The sequence below is a fragment of the Zootoca vivipara genome, chromosome 1, assembly GCF_965207765.1.
Source record: "Zootoca vivipara chromosome 1, rZooViv2.hap1.1, whole genome shotgun sequence".
Lineage (NCBI taxonomy): Eukaryota > Metazoa > Chordata > Lepidosauria > Squamata > Lacertidae > Zootoca > Zootoca vivipara.
Window position 1 is genome coordinate 75,931,876 of NC_142582.1, and position 19,958 is coordinate 75,951,833.

The 19,958-nt window shown below is 42.1% G+C and overlaps 1 protein-coding gene across 1 annotated transcript in view; it reads right to left on the reverse strand.

Moving 5' to 3' along the window:
- Window positions 1-19,958, reverse strand: part of SLC6A5 (solute carrier family 6 member 5) — a 61,577-nt gene that overhangs the window by 30,170 nt on the left and 11,449 nt on the right. The window contains exons 5-8 of the mRNA XM_088668274.1: window positions 10,652-10,793; window positions 9,046-9,178; window positions 6,665-6,799; window positions 5,177-5,280 (exon numbers count right to left, since the gene is read on the reverse strand). Coding sequence (XP_088524400.1) covers window positions 5,177-5,280; window positions 6,665-6,799; window positions 9,046-9,178; window positions 10,652-10,793 — 514 coding nt within the window. The remainder of the gene's footprint in view (window positions 1-5,176; window positions 5,281-6,664; window positions 6,800-9,045; window positions 9,179-10,651; window positions 10,794-19,958) is intronic.

Here is a 19,958-nt window from a genome sequence, read left to right on the forward strand (position 1 = left end):
CCCTGCTACCATTTTGATTAGTTAGCACACTTGGAAAAGAGGAGAGAAAACATCTCACTGCTGGTGGCATCCAATTACAACTGTTGACTCTCCCTTTCTCTGCAGGTAGGATCCAATTAGAAGAGAGAGAACGGTTCTAATAGGATGCTACCTGCAGGGGGGGCTTTTTGACTCTAAGGAAAAGAGACAGCAAGAAGCTGGGGTTTTTTCCCCTATAGCTGAGTGCAAAAAGGAAACAGAGGTGCTGAGAGAAGACTAAAAAACCCACAGAGCACCAGGGGTTGGGGGGGGGAGGTGTGCATGTTCCTATAGGTGGTCAGGACACATTGAGAAAAACATATGGGGAAAGGGTAAAGTGAGAAGGAAGGAAGGAAGGAAGGAAGGAAGGAAGGAAGGAAGGAAGGAAGGAAGGAAGGAAGGAAGGAAGGAAGGAATCTCGACTTATAACTATAGGTCTTCAGCACCATGATACTGGTAGGTAGATTGAAAGTGATAACTGCCAATTCATATGAAAGCAGGTAGGTGGAGACTGTTTATAATGTGGCATGAGTCTTCCCAACAGCCATGGTTTCCCCGTTGAAATGGCTTCTCCCTGGCAGGGGGTTACTTCTTGTCTGGGAACCCCATGTTCAGGGGGCATGTCTGCAGCAGAGCAATTTTATGGGGAAACAAAGGCAGGGGAAAAGCTTGGCTCTCTTCTCACATCCACACGTGCTGCACAACCTGGCTCTTACACACAGGTCAGCTGCTATGACATAAATTTCCATCCTTAGACATCAGAAGGACTTATCTGGCAAGGGTTCTAGTAAGTGTAAAAAGCAAGAAGTGTGTGCAAATGTCTAGTTAAATAAAACATAGGCTCAGGATCAAAATATAGACAGGGTGAACCCAAGACATAATGCACTATGATTCTCAGGGCCGTCTTGAGCATATTTGGCGCCGTGGTGCGAAGATCCCTCCGGCGCCCCCCCTTTCCCACCACGGCTGTCTGGAGGGCACGGCGCAGCGCCCCCTGGTAGCATGGTGCCCTGGTGCATTGCACCACCCAGCCTTGCCTTAGGGCCGGCCCTGATGGTTCTCCTACACCTGAATGTCCCCGTCATATTGTGGATTGTATGCATGGCTGACACTCTTCACTCAGATTCTCTTCTGAGTTTGGAATTTTTTTTAATATAGAAATGAGAGCATTCAGTATAGATAAGGTGGTCTGCTTAGACTAGGGAGACTTGAGATGCCTCAGACGAGTCACTTTCTCTCTGCCCAACCCTCCCCACAGGCTTGTTATAAGATGAAATAGAATAACCCCATATATGTACCCTTGAGCTTCACACCAGTGAGACTTAAACTAGTTGATGCTTAAATTAATCTACAATGAAACCTGCAGCCTGGAATATATCATTGTCTGCATGCTAGTCTTGCATTAAGAGCAGTGGCAAAAACAGTCACAAGAGAAGCTAAAATGTCATTTGGGGGCTGTAATCTTACTGATAAGTAAATGAACTCAATTGGGCTTCCTCTGGTGTTGATATGCATAGGAATGCATGGCTGTATCATGAGTGGAAATAGCAGAGCCTCAAATTTAGAAGGCTCAAAGATTTAGATTTTGCTGGCAATAAAACTCTCGGTGATTATTTCATTAACGTGCAAGCAGCAGCCAAGATACCATTGATCATGACTCCCCCCCCAAAAAACAGAAAAGAAAATGGTTCTAACAGTCATTAGAAAGCAAATCTAATGAGACTTCAAGAACTCTTAAGTACAGCATTACTTACTTACTCCCCAGGGAAGCTTATACAGCCAGTTCCATTGCAGTTTTCAAGAAAACCATAGCATTTTGGAGTGGGTGGGTTTTAAATTGCTGTGTTGGCTGCTGGTCAAAATGGTTTTTATATTGTTATGCTGCCTTTGCTATGGCTGTGTTATTTTTCTATTTCATTTAAAGATGATGGGTGTTTAAAGTATCTTACTTATGAAGATTAATTTGATGTCTGAGACTTCTTTTGGGCATAGGGAATAACCGCAAAGAAACATAATTTACCATTCCCTTGACAGAAAAATGCTGACTGACAGTGAAACCCAAAAAGAAATCATGTTATCAAATGATAGGGAGACAGTCATTCCATAAAATCCAGGTTGTCATAAAAGTGATTCTGAAAGACCAGACTAATTATAGTGATTCCTTCTAACAGCTATGAGGCTAGAATCTGCACACACAAAAGTATATGTCACTTTAAAAGTAAATGCTTCAAGGAAGGAGAGAGAGGTAGCTGGTTAGGAAGTGAGATCATAAGCTTTTGCAGAGAGATCACTACTCCTCTCTTTAAAATCCTCTGCAAAAGATGACAGAACTAGGGCATGTGTTAAAGAAGAGTGCAAGAAAATCAGATGGTGCAGGCTGGCCCCTAGGCTAAAAAAGCACACAAAAGGGCCTGTCAGTTCTGCTTGAACATGCATGTACTGTATATTAATTCTTTAACCATTTTGATGGTAAAAGCAGCATAGCACCAAGAGTTGTGCCTCCCTTATGAATTATTGGGAAGCACATAATGTGCAGAAGATAGGCATCCAAGCCCAATTGGTCACTCTCCCCTACATCCTTGTGCTTTCCCTCCCCCGATCCAGACCTTCCAGAGCAGCTTGAGAGGTGGCCAGGGGAATCAGAGAATCTACAAAAACTGCCTCCCTTCTGTTCTTGATGAGGTCAGGGAAATGGGAAATGAAACTCTGGGAAAACAGAATGCACTGCCACGTGAATGCAGCCTATGTGACAAGCTTTCTTGAACTACGAGTCCCAACATTCCTTCATTCTTCAGTGCATTTTTATAGCCAAATACAGCACAGTAGCTGTTAAAGTGTTTTAAATTCGCTTTAGACGTATTTCTCTGCCCTGGAATGTAGTACCAGTTATTCTATGCATTCTGGAGACCTGTTGCCTACCTCATTTGCTCACATATTTTCTGAATGTTCTAGTTACAGGTAGGTAGCCCTGTTGGTCTGCCATAGTCGAAACAAAATAAAAAAATTCCTTCCAGTAGCACCTTAGAGACCAACTAAGTTTGTCATTGGTATGAGCTTTCATGTGCATGCACACTTCTTATGAGCTATTGTTGGGGTTGCTGGGTTCTACTGTTCCTTGCATTTGCATTTTGAAGCTGCTTCAAATAGTGGAGCACTTGGAGTAGGAATGTGTTGAATAAATAAAGCAATCAATCAAAACCAAATATGGAATGGGCCTGCATTTATAAGAGAGCAAACTTCTCGGCTCTGTAGGAAGTTACCCATTACTTTTAATCAAAGGTTCCAGCTTTAGTTCGACTTTAGAGAGCTTTTCTTAATCTTAACTAGGTGCTGATACAATTTCAGGAATAATCACTGTGCTCAGTGATATAACAGCAGAGGTGATACAGCCATTGCCATTTTGGAAACTGCACATTACCCTTTCTAATGCAGAGTGCTCAGAGCACAGTTGGATTCTGACCTATTTCTAAATCTCCAGGCTTTTTCCAGTAGAGATTATGCTTGTGTTGTATTTCATGCTGCCAGCCCAGGTTCTTCTTGGCAATTCCCAAGGTTGCTTTTCAACCTGGCCTATTTTTAATTAGGGCAAGCTTTCAATAGAAAGTAGGGCACACCAACCTCAGAAGGAGCCCAGTGGGTTTTGAGGACCTGCATCACAGGTGCTGGAGTGTTTCCATTCTTGAAAGAAATTGTGCTTTACAAACAATGTCATAGGTTTCATGGCCACAGAATCAGGCACAATTTAGCCAAACAACAGAACTTCTGGGTCCTGCAAGGTCCAGAAGTATTGTGTGTTGCTGGCCTTCCTGAACTTACTGAAGGGAGAGGGACCACATATTGAATGCCTTGCAAAATTCCCTCCAAAATTCCCTCCCTACTGGAGGGTGGCATATCAGGAAGCAGGGCTCTCCCTGGCATTCTAATTTCTTATGTACAAGAAGTTCCCTCCTTGGCCTGCCCCCACATGAGGTAGCATGTAATTCTCTCCAACAATTTGAAATAGTTCTGCTATGTGACAGTTTTAAATGCATAGACTGGTTTTATTACTGATTGGGTATATCAATCCAAATCACCCAATTTTCTTCTTTCAGTGGTCTGGCTGTGTCAAATAATTAGGAACCACTGGAAATCCTAATTACATTTTAAAATTCATAAACAACCAGATCATTTGTAAGGATCTAAATCTCTGTGGGTGTGGGTAAACTGGGCATGTCCATTCCTCTCTAATGTTCAACGAAACCGCTTGACCGATAGCGTTGAAATTTGAACACAACGCCACATGCGAATAAGAGAGTAACCTAAGACACTTTCCGTACACAAATGTGAAACCTGTGCAAAGTAAACAAAACCAAAAATCCCGTGTTTCAGAACACACAGATCAGATAAAAGTGCATGCTGGGAAATAGAACCCAGAAGCTGACAGTTCCTTTTCCAAGGATGGGGGCCAAGGAATGGAGATACAGGGCGGAGGCCTCAGCTCGCATTTACATACTAGGCTGAGCCAAGGCCTACAGACTAGGCCTCGGCTAGACTATAAAGAATAGGCTGAGTGGAGCCCTGAGTGGGGTGGGGTGGGGTAGGGGCCTGAATAGGTCATGGGTTGAGCCAGGGTGGGGGAAGTCACAGGGATGACCCGGGGTGGGGGAGCGGGGAGGGATACCTCATGGGTCACGATAGGATGGGAAGATTCACAGGGATAAGGCACAACAACAGGGCAGAGGAAAAAACACATATCACTTTTGGCTGAGTGGTGTGTTCTGAAACACGGGGTTTTTGCTTTGCATGGGTGTGACATATGTCCTTGAAAATGGTATGTGGTCACTCTCATATGGGGGTGGGGGGAGGAGGGGGCCGAATAGGTCATCAGTTGAGCCAGGGTGGGGTGAGTCACAGGGATGACCGGGGGGGGGAGAGAGAGGGGACGGGATACCTCATGGGTCGTGACAGGATGGGAGGAATCACAGGGATGAGGCACAACAACAGGGGGGGACACATAGCCTAGGGGGAGCAGGAAACATCATTTCCTGGGAAACGAGGACCCTGAGTCAGGCACAGCAACGTGTGTCCGGGCCAGCTAGTTATTTCTATAAGTTTCTGGAATTAACAGTGCCACTCAGTCACCATAAAGCCATTGGGTTCGTGGAATCATTCTACTTACCTGTACAGGTTGTTATGAAATTTGTTATAGGAAGACAAAGTAATCAGGCCACCCCATGCAGCAGACAAAGAGAAAAATATTTGAGTGGCAGCATCTTTCCACACCTTAAAAAAAAAAGTCCCATGAAGAAAATGAGCATCAACTTCAACAAACATTTTTTCAGCAAGTTATTTTAAAAATCAATAGTGTTGTTGACTATAGGAGCAATCCTATCTCAAGATACACCAGGATGAGTAGATTAGGATCCACACATCTCCAGCTGAGTCAGGAGGTTCCTGTCACAGTTGGGTTATGGAGGCTTAATTCCCTCATCTTTGGCTCTGCTGGAGAGACATTAGTATATTTTCCAACCAGTTGAGCCCACCATGAAGGATCTTAAATTGACATAAGCCCCCACAAAGGAGTGTGTTGGGATGGGACCAGAGGGCCAGGGTTATTTAGGCTGGATTCTAAACCCATTCTGTTTAGTCACATGCCCTGGCAACATGGGCGTAGCCAGGATTTTTATTAGGGAGAACAGAACCTCATATCTGCATTGATTTGTATTGATTGGGGGGCAGTTGCCGCCGCCCCTGCCCCCCACCTTGGCTATGCCCCTGCCTGGCAACCTAGTGTAGGTTAAGCTGCCAAAAGGGATGGTGTAACTCGAACTTTGTTTTAAAGGCTTTGTTTCCCTCTGCAGGTATAGGCCAGCTTAGGCAGCAGTAGCCTTGTTGCTGAATGGAGTGTGGATCTGATTTGACATGACACCAGCTCAATTCACACTGGCTTGGCTTTACACCAGTTTCTTGTGTACAGGATTGCTCCCTACAATTCAAACTGATTGTAAAAGAGGCTATACAGAAGTAGCACATCTGGTCCTACCGCAGGACAAGAAGAAGCAGGCTGCTCCAAGCAGTAGAATTTATGGGATTGTAGGAAATACTGTAATACAAATTACTACTGCAAAATGTGATGATGGACACACACACACAAAAACAGGTTAGCCAAATTTATGGAATTCCTATTGCTGTTGGGTCCATGACACTGGAGCAGATACGCCTCGGACTGACCCAACAAGGCAGCCCAAATGTAATCTAAACGTCACTAGATAAGGAACAATTTGCACTGTAATCTGATAAGTGACCAGGTGAGCTCACACACTGTTCTCTGGGAGTGTGACATTTCATTCCACATAACGCATGAAGCATGGATGTGGATGTGCAGAGAGCTAGCTCACCTTGCTGATAGCCATGTTTGACTTCCTCACAACCAGAAAAAGTGCAACCCACTAAAATAAATGGAGCAATGTACTGAAGGATGTGCAAACCTAACCTTATTAGAACGCCTAATGCAATGTATGCAACAGATTTAGCCAGATCAGCTTGCACGTAATTGATTCAGCACAGCATAGCATATCTCTGTATGCTTTCTTAATACACAGCAAATAATAAATCTGTATGAATTATTCACCCTATTAGAGTGTTATAACTGGAATAATAAGCCCACCATAGCATCAATCAGTTTCTCCCACTTAGGTGTGATGAAGTACAATATTCCATTCCCAGCTCCTGGCAGAGTTACTCCTCTGATGAGTAGGATGATGAGCACTACATAAGGGAATGTAGCAGTAAAGTACACCACCTAAAGAGACCACACAGAGACAAAGAATTACTCATTTGGGTGGATCCTATAAGCAGGCTTACTGTCCACGACAATGCATTACCCAGGCAGAGTTAGCACATAGGCTCATGGGAATATATGAGCAACCTACAGAGATAATAGGATTATTGAAATGTTGCTATCTATGAAAAACCACAATAACAATAACAATAACAGTATTTATGTGTAGCTGATGCTTTTCCTATTCATGCATGTGACCCTTCAAACCAATGAAAATCAAGGTAGTTTTTCATAAAATGTGGTGCTCTGTCAGCAGGCACAGCAGCCATTTATTTAAGATCCCATCTCTCTCTCTCTCTCTCTCTCTCTCTCTCTCTCTCTCTCTCTCTCTCTCTCTCTCTCTCTCTCTCTATATATATATATATATATATATATATATATATACTGATGGTTGTGCTTGATTCTGCTTCCCCAGTTGCTCCCCTCTGATAAAAGAACCATCTAAAGCAAGGGAGGGTAGCCTCACTCAGATCCAGGGGCCAAAAGGAACCCTCCAGGCCTCTCCCTCCAGCCTTTGTAACTTTCTCCAGGCCACACCACTCTCTGACCTTGAGTGGTTTTGCCTGGCTAGATTTTGTCCTTGAACGCCTGGCTCAGTGGAGGACAGGAAAGGGTGTTCGAGCATTTTGATCTACAAAGATCAAAACTACTGTACACTAATTGCTCCAGCACATTGCAGTTGCCCAGAAGTGAATGTTGCAGTTGGGCTGAAAAATGCTTCTTTTCCCTCTGATCTATACATCGTGGTTAGCACTCATGCAGGTGAGATGGGCATTACCTGCCTGCTGGTGAAAAAAGGGAGGGATCTAAGCCTGGAGCTTACCCAAGATTGGCCAAGGTGTTCTGAGCCCAGCATGGTAAGTCCGCTGTTGAAGTAAAGGGGGATTGAGAAAGGAGAGGGAGAGGTGTATATGTATGTAAGCCCTTTCTTTTATGACCCAGCAGCTAACTACAGAACCTTGCTTCTTGTGCTTTGGGAACAGAGCTTCCCTGCAGAGGGAGCAGTCAAGTGAGCTAAAAACGAACTAATGTGTGGGGAGAGAAAGAGAGGAGGGAGAGGGAGCTGAGGCTGAGAGTAAAGAGGCTAAGCCCGAAACAAGGCTAGTTCTACCATTCTAGGACTCTCTTTTCAGTACAGTTGGGATATCTTTGAAATCTATTTACTTTTTCCATTTAATGATGTCCCCAACCCATTTGTTATCTACCCTCACACTTTAAAATAGAGCAGGTTTATAAACAAGCTGCTCGGCCTCATGCAGGCTTATGCAGAAGTCATTTTATTAGACAATTAATCTTTATAAAGTTTGTAGGGGGACACACTCATATTTTAATTACCTTTAGGACAATGTTGAAAAAAGATATTATCTATGTTCCTGAACTGAAGAAAGCTAGTGGTGTTTAAACTAACTAAACTTGAAGGCAATATGGTATATTTTGTCCTGTTTTCCATACTGTACAAACTCATTAATTTTATTCCATTGCTATTTTTAGCCTCACAGAACATTGTAAAAACCTGAAAACCCTCCTATAAAGAGGGGATAGTTGAGCAAGTGTACACAGGCTGGGAAATGGTGCTTCTGTTGTACTGTACGGTATTCACTCTCTGAGGTATCCAGTGAAGTACTTCTGCTAGCACAAGGATTTCCACTTGCACAACAGAACTTCCTTCTCTTCTCCCTGCATGCTCCAGATCCTCCCCAGATCTGCTCTGGAGGTTGTGAACTCCCAACATGGGTTTAGCAGGGCTTTTGGGAGACATGCAGAGAGAGGGGGAGGAAGGGAAGTTCCATTGTGCAGCTAAATGTCCTTGCCCCAGTGTAAGCACTTTCTTGGTTACCATGCATCTTGCAAAAAGAAGTAATCCAGCCAGCTGCTGCATCCCTTGTCTTTGGAATGCATCTTTTGATAAAATGAATTTATCATATTTTGCTGGACTCTTTCCGTTCACCTTTTAGGATGCAATCCAATATCAATTCTGAAAGCACAAGGAATGTAGGCAGCAAGCCATGAGTATGTCAAATTTGAAAAACAGAGCAGATACTCCTATCAATGAAACTTTTCTTCAGCTACCATGCAAGAGGATATGTGCTACGCTGCTTTCACGTTTATCAACAAACTATTCAGTAGTTTGGCAATACTTAGTTCTTCAGTCATACTATATTTCATTGAGTTCTGGCTCTGAGAAGTCTAAAGAAAGATACTCTTACTTTTCCTGATGTCTTTATTCCTTTAGCCAGAGAGGCATAGACAATCGCCCAAGCCAGAAAGAGAGCGAGAGCCAAAGGCCACCTGATTTCACCAGGATATTCAATTCCTGCAGAAATCTTCAATACAAAGTACCTGAGAATCAAAATGCCAATGTGAGTCATTGCAGGCCAAATTCCTCCGGCGTTTACTTTTGTAATCTCAAATACACACACACACACACACACACACACACACACACACACACACACACAGCTTTATTGTGGTCCATAGATCCAAAATACATAGTCTAACAATGGTATAAATATCAATAGTTATTAAGGCATAAGAGCGTCCTCGCTAGCCAACTGAGGAGCCTTAGGCCATACTTAGTGATTTCTGATACTTGCTGCCTCCGAGAGAAATTTTGCTACACCTAGTGTAATAGTAACAGTCTTATCCTCAAGGAGAACCATAAGCTAAAAGGATTAATCAATTCCAGGTTGTTCTGTTAATATTGGTTTGATGCTATCTAACCTGTTTATACTATACAGACTACTGTGTAATAAAATGTGTTTCATACATTCGGCATCCTGGGAACTTGGGCACAGCCTATCTTGGTATGGGATGCCAGCCAATCTTCCTCTCAACACTTTGGATGGGAAAACTTTTAATCTGGCTTTAGAAAATAGACAATGATAGTTTGGTACAGTCAGTTTCTTAAAGTAGGGAGCTAGCCAAAAAAATCCTGCAGATATCGGATTCCTAACACAGATATGCCACAGATCACATATGAGCAAAATCGTAAATCACTGACGGCAACATCCCAAAACCTCTGTCAAATATAACTGAAGTTTTGATAACCATATCCCAGCCCTCCCCAGCCTATCTGGGGAAAGAAGACCTGGTCACAACAGAGTGTGCCCTCCCTTTCCCTGTTTGAGGTACGTGACAGCATCAAATAAGAGATTGATTATTTAACAGGCTGGCGCTTATCAAATAGCCTCAAAAAGTTCCCTAGGGTCTCTCTGAAGTTTCCTTAGGTACTGTGTGGTTAAAACTATAGGTGTGAGAGTATTTGAAATCATCTGAGACAACACAGGGTTTATAAAACAAGAATTGAGTTTACGAAGATAAAAAAAGAGAGAGAGTGCCATAATTTCTGTGGTGCTTTCACTCTGACCACTATCCTATGAGGCACGTCTACCAGGACTTGACATGATGGCAGCTTTAGGGGAAAGATACCAAAAGATTATGTGGTGGAACTTGAACCCAGATCCAAGTCACATTCAAACCTCAGGACATCTACCTCCTGAATGCCGGAACAATGTACTGTTTTCCTGGTACTTGTTTTGAAATGCCATCAAATTGCTTCTGTCTCTGTAGCAGGAGCAATTAACTCAATAGTCAAGTCCCAATATATGAAAGACCTATCTAAATGGCTGGCATAAACACTCAACTAATGAACAGCAGAAAAAGAACCTACAGACAATGTAATTACAATTTTTTTCATTCTGCTAATAATTTCATGCATTACCCTGCGACTTTCAGACTGAGATTTATTTTTAAATTGTTCCAAAAAGTGTGTGTGTGTGTGTGTGTGTGTGTGTGTGCTTAAAAAAATCTTACTTGAAGTACTCTTCACTGCCACTGACAAAGGTTTTGTTGACATGGCTGGTATAGTTTACCATTGTCAAGTTTGGATAGGCACTCATACAGAAAGTAGAGTTCTTTATTTGTAATTTGGGGTGGTCACCAATGATGCAGGAATCTGGAAAAAAAAACACAAGTCAAAAGAGCAATTACTGAGCTAAAATTCATCTGAAGACTTGGGGGGAAACAATGAACAAATAACAGCTTGCATTGAAGTACATTTCATTTGAGCATTGAAAATTAATTAGGTTCCTCTACCTGGTTGAACAAAGGCATACTATCTTCCTTTCAACATTTGAGCCTTCCTTTTCATTGATGAGTCTAGTCCAGGCTTCTTCAAACTCGGCCCTCCAGATGTTTTGAGACTACAATTCCTATCATCCCTGACCACTGGTCCTGCTAGCTAGGGATCATGGGAGTTGTAGGCCAAAAACATCTAGAGGGTCGAGTTTGAGGAAGCCTGGTCTAGTCCATCTTGGCCTTTTGTTGGGCAGGACTTCTGGCAACTTGTTGTGCCCATGCAAAAGCTTCAAACCCACAGAATGAGCTCATAGCTCCAAATGTGGGTGCAAGTCTCAGTTTTAGAGACAAGTAAATGGGGCTTGCTAGTATTGCCCACACTCAGGCTTATGTCATTATGCTATGATGCAACCTCTGCTTGCAATCTGCTGTTATCTGTAGACTATCAGCTACTCACTTGTGGCTCCATGAGTGGTTATTTCATACTGTGCATTTAATGAGCTGTTTTCTTCCTACTCAGTTTCTCTGGACATTTAAAAACAATGAACAGCAAAATAAATACAAGCTCACTAAGTGAAACATTGCTTTTATACATGTTGCTTGCAAGGCTTGTAAATTTGAAGGGAATTTGTAACTTATATTTGACTGCTGCAGATTTGTGCATTTGAACTGAAATTCCGGTTTTAAAGCTATTATTTGATTTTAATAAATGTATACCCCAATTTTCCATCTGAAGATGCCCAAGGCTGGTAACAATAAGATATAAGCTGTTTACTATTAAGGAACACTTAAAAATATATATCCAGGGATATTTCCAAAGCCAAGCCAGTATGAACTATGTGCAATCCTACAGTGAAGTAGTGTCTAACGGGAGGAATGGGCAAATGTAGATGGACATTTCCCATGCTATTGGCTCAGCACTAAACTGGAAGTGTACAAAACACAGTTTGAAAGAAAGAACAAAGTAATATCCTGCCGTAAGGTCTTGACCCATCAGTACTGTCATGTGGATCAGCAGCATAGTTGACCCAGAGCAAAACTGAAATACCCATGTCTGAATCCTCATGCAAGGATCATACAGTAGATTTGTTCTCCCCATTGGGCCATCTTTAGGCAGGAATGGCCAATTTCCTGGCATTAAGGACTCATGAACTATAACAGTTGGGCGTTTCAGCAGGTATAATATGTCAGAGAAAGCTAAGGTGGAGGTGTCCTAAAGCAGGAAGACTGTACACGTACAAAGCAACCACACAGTCTAAGAAAAATAAGGCACAGGAAACTGTCGCAGCACTCTGAATGTAAAATGAGATAATGAATTTGGGTTGTTTTTTTTACTAGAGCTAACAGGCATTTGGAGGAAGGATTAAGCATTTAAATGTGCCAGTCAGATGTTACATTTCAAACTTTACAGTGGAACCTCATGTTACGTACTGCCCTCCTTACAAATGCTTTGGGTTACAAGCTCTGCTGACCCAGGAGTAGATGCTCCTGGATGCGAACTTTGCCCCGGGATGCGAGCGGAAGTCGCACTCCGGTAGCACGGCAGCAGCGGGAGACGCCATTAGCGAAAGCATACCTCGGGTTATGACCTATTTCCGGTTACGAATGGACCTCCGGAACGAATTACGTTCGTAGATTTTTTTTTCTATTCTATTCTATTAGATTTTTCTATTGAAATGTCACTTCAGGACATACTTCTGAAATTCTTCAGTCTGAGCAGTACAATATTGTAGATGTCTACTGAGAAGTCAGTTCTACAGAAATTGGTTGGGTTTACTGCAAGCCAAGCTTGTCAGATGTATTTCAAGCATGGGAGTTAAATTGTCAATATTTTCAGTAAAACTACTACACCCAGCAATACCCATATGGAGAACACTACTCCCATCCCCAGGAAGAACTTAAATTCACAGCTCTGTAATCAAGTTCTAATGAGGAGAATTGACTTGGGAGTTCAGAAATTCGTTGATTGTATGTGGAGGCCAGACTGTGATTAGGCTTGATCCAAAGCTACTGATTTATGAATAATACATCTGCTATGACTTGCAGCAATATTCATCCTGAACAGAAGTTTTCTGGTTACAAGGTGCATTAGGACAATCATCATGTGCACCAAAAGACAGCAAAGATCTTGAGAACATAATCAGTGTATTAAGAGAGTGGTATTTAAATTGCTCAGATTTAATTATTATCCACATAAATGAATGCAGTCTCCTAACTCTCTCCGCTTAATCCGAAGCCATGCCCTTTCTGCTAATTGGCAAAAGCACTTTTGAAATTCTCTTAAAAGTCAGTGAAGGCTACTAGTGATGCAAGAAGTATAAAACAGGAAAAGAAATAATTGCTGTCAAATGATCCCTTTGTATGTCCCCTTGTTCTATTAATCTTTTAATGTTCTATTAATGTTCTAATAAACTGTGCTATTGCAAGCTTCCAACTTTGTGCACCCCCAGTATTTTTTGGAAAGGAAAGCTTTATGCCCCAAGTTGGCCAGCAGAGGGGGTAGTGGTATGTTATCCACCCATTCTCGCATTTTTTGCACATCTCTAGATTTAGTTGAATATTACTGAGGAGTTGGTACTGTATTTGTGTACCTGGTACCCTATGTCTCATTGTCTGGTCCTTGCAATCAAATGCTTATGGAAAATAATACACAAATTCTAAGGCCATCACAATCCAATACAGAATTAGTTGTAAAGCCCATTGAAAATGGTTTTAGTGTGTTGCTAACTCTGCGTTGAATTGCAGGGTTTGCGATAAGGATTCCACACTAGTAAATATAGATATAAGAAAATAGTTTGGGGTTTGTTGTTTGTTTTTTTAAAAGTGGGACATACCCCAAATTTGGAATAATTGTTGCTTTTTAAATACCCTTTTCAATGTTGCGTAGCTAGTTATGAAAGCTAGCTACTGAAATAAAAGGCATCCCCCCCCAAAAAAATGTTATTTCTCCTACAAAAGTCTTTGTGACCTTCCAAATGAATAAATATATGTTACAAATATGTTGGATTGAGACTCTTCCCCCCCCCCTTTGCTTCCCAAATGCTCCTATACTGTGCTGCTGCAAAGACAGAACACACACAAAATCATCTTTACATAAGGGTAGTAATATTCCAAATGTATTCAGAAGAACACTCTTGGAAGACGTAATTGTGCAAAAATCTTTTTGCACATCTTCTCTGCTGAAAAATAAAACCTGCTTATAGTGCAATCCTACGCATGTCTATTCAGAGATAACCTGCATGGAGAATCTTGGATACAGGACTGCAGCCTTAACCATCTTGTATTTTTCTGAGAGTGCATCTAAGAAATAGGCAGTTCTGACAACAGTAGAACAGAACATGTTCACCTCTATATGCTGGGTTGGTTTTGCCTTGTTTAGACTGTATCGAGGCATGAGTGAGATGAGAGGATGACACGTAAGGTCACTTTTGCTGCACTGCAGCAAGGTTTTTTTTATTAGAAAAAAACCAACCCAGCTTCGCTTTGTAGAGCTGTTGGTTTCCATGCACCAGACAATCCTGATCAGCAGAGGGCGCAATCACTTTGCAGCAGAGGACAAACAAATCCTCGCATGCAGTGCTATCCATCAAACCTTGGACGCTAGGCAGAAAATAATAACTACACCGAGCCAGAAGGTGCTAGCATGAAATTACATTTACATGGACAACTGCTAATAAGTAAAAGCATCCATTTGCAATCTAGGGGAAAGGACGGCCCAAAACTGTGCTTGTTTTGAAGGGGGGAAATGTTTACACACATCATTCTAGCCTTCAGATATTTATATGAAGACTCCGGGGGAAATCAAAACGTTAACAAGACTGTAATCTCATGAGTCCCATCAAAGTCAGTGGAAGACAAAATATATTTCTGAGTAAGCAGGTTCAGGACAGGAGAGCAAATCTGAAAAACAGAACAAGTTGAGCAGCATCTCACCTCACTAGCACAGATCTCCTTCTATAGCTTTAAATCTTTGCCCTATATGATCTTTTTTTGCCTCTGGAATAAATATAAGCTCTGCACAAAACCAAACAACCTTTATTCCCTTTGGGCACTGCTTGATCACTCTTGGTTTCAGGTATAGTACAGAAGGTGTGGGTGTGGGTGTGGGTGGGTGTACGGCTCCCTGCATATTTCTAGAAATACCCAAATTGCAAAAAAAATGAAAAAGCAGCCACATCAGCTTTTCTCTCTTTTTTACTTTTGCATGATTATTAAGGAACTCGTGTTTCTTTTGTTAGAGAAAGCCAGGCATGATGAAGGATGGGTAAGTCACCTGTTAACTTACGCATCTTGTCCATGCTGCTGATGGAGATTCTTTAAATGGATGCCTGTGCAAGCCTGCAGACATCACACCGCTGAACAGCTTGAAAATATCCAGGCTGTGACCAATCTAACCCAGTGTCCTGTCCCTGATAGTGGTCAGCACTGGCTTTTGTAGGTGAAATGAAAAACTGCACAGTGAATTGCAAAGCAACTCCCATCACCCCTGACCACTGGTCCTGTTAGCTAGGGATCATGGGAGTTGTAGGCCAAAACATCTGGAGGGCCGCAGTTTGGGGATGCCTGAGCTATGCAGACAGATAGCTCATCCACAGTTTTAAAGTGGACAGTAAACTTCCTGTGCCTCCTTTAATTCTTCATTTTCCATATGGCTTTCTCCTTAATATCACGGCATTCCCACATTTCCCCTTCCCTCCAGATTTTATCGTACCCTCTCCTTTTCAGAGTATCCCTGGTATGATTCAAGCATGGCTGAGTGAAGGGTGCATGTGTGAAGGCTGTGATTTGGCGCGGAGGTTGTGGGGACATCAAGGGAAGCACAGGAAGCCTACTGTCCAATTTAAGCAATACTATGAAGTGCATGATGAGGAAGATGCACATAGTAAGTAGTTCTATACTATGTGGCAGGGGGAGCCTTCAGTTGCTGTCAGACTATAACACCCATCACCCCTGACCGTTGGTCATTCTGACTGGGGCTGATGGGAATAGTCAACCAAAACATCTAGGGGTTACCATGTTGACTCCCTCTGCTTTACAACTTGGCCAAAGGCAACTCTCTGTGGGGAAACCATTTTCAACAACATTCCCCTGGTGACTGTTCTCAGACTCTGAGAAATTAGCTGTACGTAGTTGACATATTTTGAAGAAGCAGCGATGGGAGAAGATGCACAAGTGAGATGTGCTCCCTCTTACTATCTGGCAGGTGTAGATCTTGGGTGCTCAAACAGCTTGTGCTTCCCCCCCACACACACACACACACTTTGTATTTTGCAGAAAGTAACACAGTAAAAACTTACTTTAAAAGTGTGGTAAAAAGCCCGCCTCATGTGCATTCATTCCCATTGTGCATTTATTTTATATAGCTGACACCCACAAATTATAGTTGAAAGAGGCCAAACAAACGCCACCCTGGGCATCAGGGGTGACTAGTGGCAGGGATACATTTGAAACTAGCTTTCATAAACAGCCATGCAACGGCCCCCCATTTCTAATTATAATTCCTGTGGTGGGAAATAAATGTGAAGAAGATATATACATACAATAAAAGGAAAGGCAACATAAAAATTGAATGGACTGACGAGTCCATCTTCAATAAATTGGCTCCCACGGCATATTTTAATGGAAGATATAATAAAAGCTCAGGCATATACAGGTCTGTGTATTTGTGGAGCATATCAACCATTATTTTCGATATGTCGCTTTCCCCCAAGAAAATATTCATTTTATGTGTTTATAATAGATATATTGAAATGTGTGACTTAGGGGGGATTATGTTCTTTGGATCTAGATAAATAGGCTAGCTACAAGATGGTCTTATTCACACCAGAAACCCAGAAGCATTTGAATGGCAGGGGAAAATCAGGCATCACAAACTGGGGATTAGCCACCCCACCCTGCTGTTTTAAACAAGCCATCAATATAATTGGAATTTACTTCCAAGTAAATAGTCTTAGGATCACAACCTCAGAGGTTTCATACTAGCAAAAAAGTTTTTAGGGTATAGTATGGTATATCTTAGCATTCCAGTTCTGATTCACAAGTTTTATTCCAGTGGAGTGATGGGTCCTGCCATGCCCCAGGGATGGGGAACCGTTGTCCCTCCAGATGTTACTGGGTTTTCAACTCCCATCAACTCCAGCCAGCATGGCTGCCTTTGATGAGGGTGCCAGTGGTGAGGAATGATGGGTCCCACAACATCTGGAGGGCTGCAGAGTTTCTATCCCTACTATACACAACAACAAGATGTTGAGTGCCTGTGCTTCAGATAACTACCATACAGCATTGACCTGACAAGACATTTTTCTGCCTGAGGCAAACAACATTGTGCATCCCCTCCAGCTGCTTCCAAGTGGACTGGCAGTAGAAACTTACTTTAATCCTGATTATAGGACAGTGTCCTCCACCATTCCTGAGGTCTGCAAGCTAGCTTTGGGGCACAGAACAGCACCTGTAATACACATAGGTCTGTTCTGCAACACCTCACCACTACCAGACAGCATCTGCTGCCAGAGTCAGCTATCCCCCTCTGCTTAATGGTAGAGCTGGTCCTTCTACTAGATGGAGATGCAGAATAGCTGCATCATTAAAAGTTATATAAAAAGACAGTTAGAGCTTACATCTTATTATGTCAATAGCTGCACAGTAGTGTGTTCATACTGTAGTCATATTAATTGTGAGAAAAATCCATATTGAATATAAAATCTGCAATCCTCAAAACACTGTTGCACTGAAATCCCCACCAATTTGCAAGTACCCTCAGTACAGTGTGCACTGCCAAACTCTGGCATCCTTTGCTCCTGGAATGTGCACTGAAAACATTATCACCTCTTCCCTACCTCATCTTTGAAATCTTATTCTGTGTTTGTCTATCTGGCACTGGAGTCAATATCCATGACAACAGTATTAATGAGGTTCTTATCCTGTCGCTCCTTCTTCCTAGATCTCTTGCCATTTAAAGCGGCATACTTGAAAAATTAGTTCCCTGATAAGAATGAAACTTCAGGTGAATTGTGGGCAAAGCCCTTAACACCCATGTGGGATCATAATGATGCCCTACATCAAAGGGCACCTTCCCACAACAAGAGTCATTGACAAGACAGAGGCTGAAGTTGTTCTGGGAAGGACTGTGCAACCTTGACTGGACTGACTGAATGACATTGCCTTAGCTTCATTGAGTGGGAACTGCTACTTATCAGCACTCAAACTGCTAGCTAGAGCTGCTGGTTATAAAATAACGTAACAAAACCCTATTCTTTCCCTTCCAAGTGAGACTGTTGTGTCATTTGGTGTGGAGAAAGTGTCTTGGCTTCACATACTACATAGGAGTTAGATAGGAAAGGGGCATCTGTGGCCCTCCAGATGTTGGGCTATAGTTTCTATGAGTCTCGGCCATCATCCCTCATCTTCATGCTGGTTGGGATTGATAGGAACTATAGTTCAATAACATCTGGAGGGCCATAGGTTGTGGTTCAGAAGCACCTGCAGAACCACATGTTTCCTTCCCCTGAGTTTAGAGCTGCCTGTGACATCACTGCAAGTCACTTTCCACGATATATGTTATTTTGAATAGTCATTTGAAAACAGTTTTCTTCCATTTTATCTCTTTGCATTAGAAATTGCACATCACCATCTTCAGTACACAACTCTTCCTGTTGTTTTTTAAGGTTCTCTCCCCCTATAACCAAACTTTTCTTTTGTAGGGGATTGTGTTCTCTTTCATTACATGAAGATTTAGCTGTTGTAGTCAACAGCTAGCACTGATTCAGGACTATCAGAAAGTTGACACTGCCACCAAAGGAAAAGCCCTCCTTTTTAAAGTGCCAACTAACATCTGATCTAACCTGGACTCTTAAAGAAAGAAAGAAAGTTGTAATGTTTTTATTGAGGTTTAGTGAGGCTTCTGAGCAATCTTGGATATCTTTCCCAAAGAAAGAAAGACAGGATAGTAAAGTTTTCATAAACAACTATATGCAAATATGGAAGTCATATGGAATTATGTCAGACTATGTGACCAAAGCAACACTTTGGAATCTTGAACCTTAATCCAAATTGTTGGGGACCAAAGTGTCCCCCCACTTTTCATTGTGCAACTCACATGTAGACCTACAGGTCACAAATTTCATAAATGTCATACAAATTTCAGCCAGTTCCCACTTACTGTTTCCCTCAAAAACACAATACACTCTGCAGAATACAGTGTGACATCACTGGTAGTTTGATACTGTACCTGACTTTAAGTGATAAAGATGCATATATATGCTGCATCCATTTTATTCCTGTTTGTGAGTGAATCCCACACAGTGCACAGTGGTATATCCTGTTTTTGCATGAAATCTAGTTAGCCTTGTTTGCAAGTATTAATGTCACCCCAAGAGAAGACTGAAAGTAAGAAGTGTTTACCAGAACAATCTCTGATAAAGAAGAAGAGTTTGGATTTGATATCCCGCTTTATCACTACCCGAAGGAGTCTCAAAGTGGCTAACAATCTCCTTTCCCCTCCAATCCAAATTGTGAGGTGGGTGGGGCTGAGAGACTTCAGAGAAGTGTGACTAGCCCAAGGTCAGCCAGCAGCTGCATGTGGAGGAGCGGAGATGTGAACCCGGTTCCCCAGATTATGAGTCTATTGCTCTTAACCACTACACCATACATGGCCTGATCTATAGAAGTGCATGCAATAAATCTTACTGATTCAATTTCAGCTCTGGGTCAAGGAGGCTGGAATTCTTGATATACTTTCCTGTGAGTAATCCCCACTGAACACAGTGAGACTAATTTGAGTAAGCATTGGAATGCACCACTAGTTAGATCTACAGTATTTAGTGCTGCTGCTGCTGCTTCCAATAAATTAGATCTGCAATTTTAAAAAATATTTTTTAAATAAAAAGGATAATCCTGCTTCCCAGAAATACTGTACTCCCAAATCAGTTTTCCAAAAAAGCAGTAAAGTTGACAGGCATGTGCTGGGTAATATCACTACATTCTCTGTTTGTGGAACACTGTAGTCCTGACTGGGTGAGTTGAATTGTGGAAAATTGGTGTAAAT